The sequence below is a fragment of the Eimeria necatrix genome, genomic scaffold (genome assembly GCF_000499385.1).
Source record: "Eimeria necatrix Houghton genomic scaffold, Enh_scaff1447, whole genome shotgun sequence".
In the NCBI taxonomy this organism is placed as follows: domain Eukaryota; phylum Apicomplexa; class Conoidasida; order Eucoccidiorida; family Eimeriidae; genus Eimeria; species Eimeria necatrix.
Genome location: NW_013652171.1, coordinates 1 through 1,843, shown reverse-complemented (window position 1 = coordinate 1,843; position 1,843 = coordinate 1). Strand labels below are relative to the sequence as shown.

Genomic DNA, 1,843 nt, shown 5'->3' with positions numbered 1-1,843 from the left:
TCAGACGGCGACGAGTTTGGCTGCGCGGAGCATTTTTTCGAGGAGGTCTTTTTGCTGCCGGACGGGGAGGCTGCTGGGGAGAGTGTTTTGGAGAATGAGAGCAGCAAGAGGTGCAGAGAGTGGCAGCAGCTGCTGCTCCGTGCTGCAGCTCTCTGCCAAAGACAAACACTTTGAAAGACATGCAAACTCTTCCTCAGGCTCTATTACGTAGTAAGGCACCCAGCTCAACAGACACACGTCCCGCAGGTCCCGCAGCAGCGCGCAAACAGCAGCTTTCATCAGCTGCAGCCTGCTGCTGCTGCTGCTGCTGCTGCTGCTGCTGCCTTTCTTTTCGGCTTCCGGGGGCCCCCCCGCCGCCCCGCTGGGGGGCCCCCGGACCCCCGAACGGGGGGCCCACCCCCCGCAAACTCCACGCGGGGCTTCGCTCGGGCTCTCTCCTGCTGCTGCTGCTGCTGCGCCTGCTGCTGCTGCCGCGGCGCCGCCTCTGCTCGGCCCCGCGGCCGCGGGCCGCTCAGCAGCCACACAGGGCGGCGGAACCGCAGCAGCAGCAGCAGCAGCAGCAGCAGCCCGCGGCGTGTCCTCGGGCTTGGGGCTCGAGAAAGCTGCAGAAGAAGAGACAGAAGAACTCGACTGCCTCCTCTCCCCGGGGCCGCCGGCCGCGCCCTCCGCCTCCACGGCCCCCACGCCTGCTGCAGCAGCAGCAGCAGCAGCAGCAGCAGCAGCAGCAGCGGCGGGCTGCAGACAGTCCTCTGCTGCTGCCTCCGCGCCGCAGGCAGGCTTCGTGCTGCTGCCCGAACTCAAAGACACAGACAACGCAGGTGACCCCAGACTTGCTGCTGTTGTGGGAGTGGCGAAGACAAGAGAAGAGAGGCGGTCGGGAGTATCGACAGACGTGTTTGCGGCGTCGCAGCTGCTGCTGCTGCTGCTGCTGCTTAGCAGCAGCAGCTGCTGCTGCTGCAGCGTCTCCTGCAGCGCGCGAGCAGCCACCTCAATAGGGGACCCCAACGCGGGCCCCACGCATCCCGCGTCCCTGCCCTGTGCACTACGGGGCTTGCTGCCGGTGCTGCTGCTGCTGCTGCTGCTGCTGCTGCTGCGCAGAGCTCCTGAAATCTGGCGCATGAGGGAGAACTCTGCTTCCACGAGTGCTGCGGCTGCTGCTGCGGGGTCCTGGACTGCTGCAGCAGAAGCCGCCGCGGCGACGTTGGCGCTTGACGGGGCGCAGTCCTCTGCTGCTGCTGCTGCTGCTGCTGCTGCGGGTGGCGCAGCAGCAGCTCCCTGCCGGGGCTGCAGCAGCACAGTGTCCGAGACATCGCCGGAGGGCTGTCTCTCTTTACATAACTTTACTAATTTGGATAAGAGGTTTGTGGGGTCCCCCGCGGGGGGCCCTCTTTTAGAGGGGCACGGAGAAGAAGGGACCTGGAGGGCGAGGCAGTCTTGGAGCAGCTGCTGCTGCAGGAGCTGCTGCTGCTGCAGCAGCAGTTGCTGCTGCTGTCCACTGGCCGAGGACGCCCGGAGCCAGTCCCCGGCTTCGCTCGCCTCGCTGGTCCTCCAACCTGCTGCAGCAGCAGCAGCAGAGCTCGTTGCTGCTGCTGCTGCTGCTGCTGCTGCTGCAGCGTCGGTGTCGGCTCTGGTGTCGGCGGCGGGCTCTCGGAATCCGCAGCGGCGCCGCGTCCAGAAGGCGCCCTTAAGGCTGTTTCCGGCCGCAGCAGCAGCAGCAGCAGCAGCAGCAGACACATCTGCAGCTTTGGCTGGATCCGTCGTCGCGAGCGTCCCGCGCGCTGCTTCCTCCTCCTCCTCCTCCCCCCCGTCCTCCGCAGCAGCAGCAGCAGCAGCAGCAGCAGCA

At 66.7% G+C, this 1,843-nt stretch overlaps 1 protein-coding gene across 1 annotated transcript; it reads right to left on the bottom strand.

Annotated features, from left to right (window-relative positions):
- ENH_00014050 (hypothtetical protein, conserved, putative) lies at positions 1 to 1,843 on the bottom strand (the record flags this gene model as incomplete). The annotated part of the gene is made up of 1 exon (XM_013579082.1): positions 1 to 1,843. A coding segment is annotated over one exon (1,843 nt), but the record flags the coding sequence as incomplete, so codon positions are not given.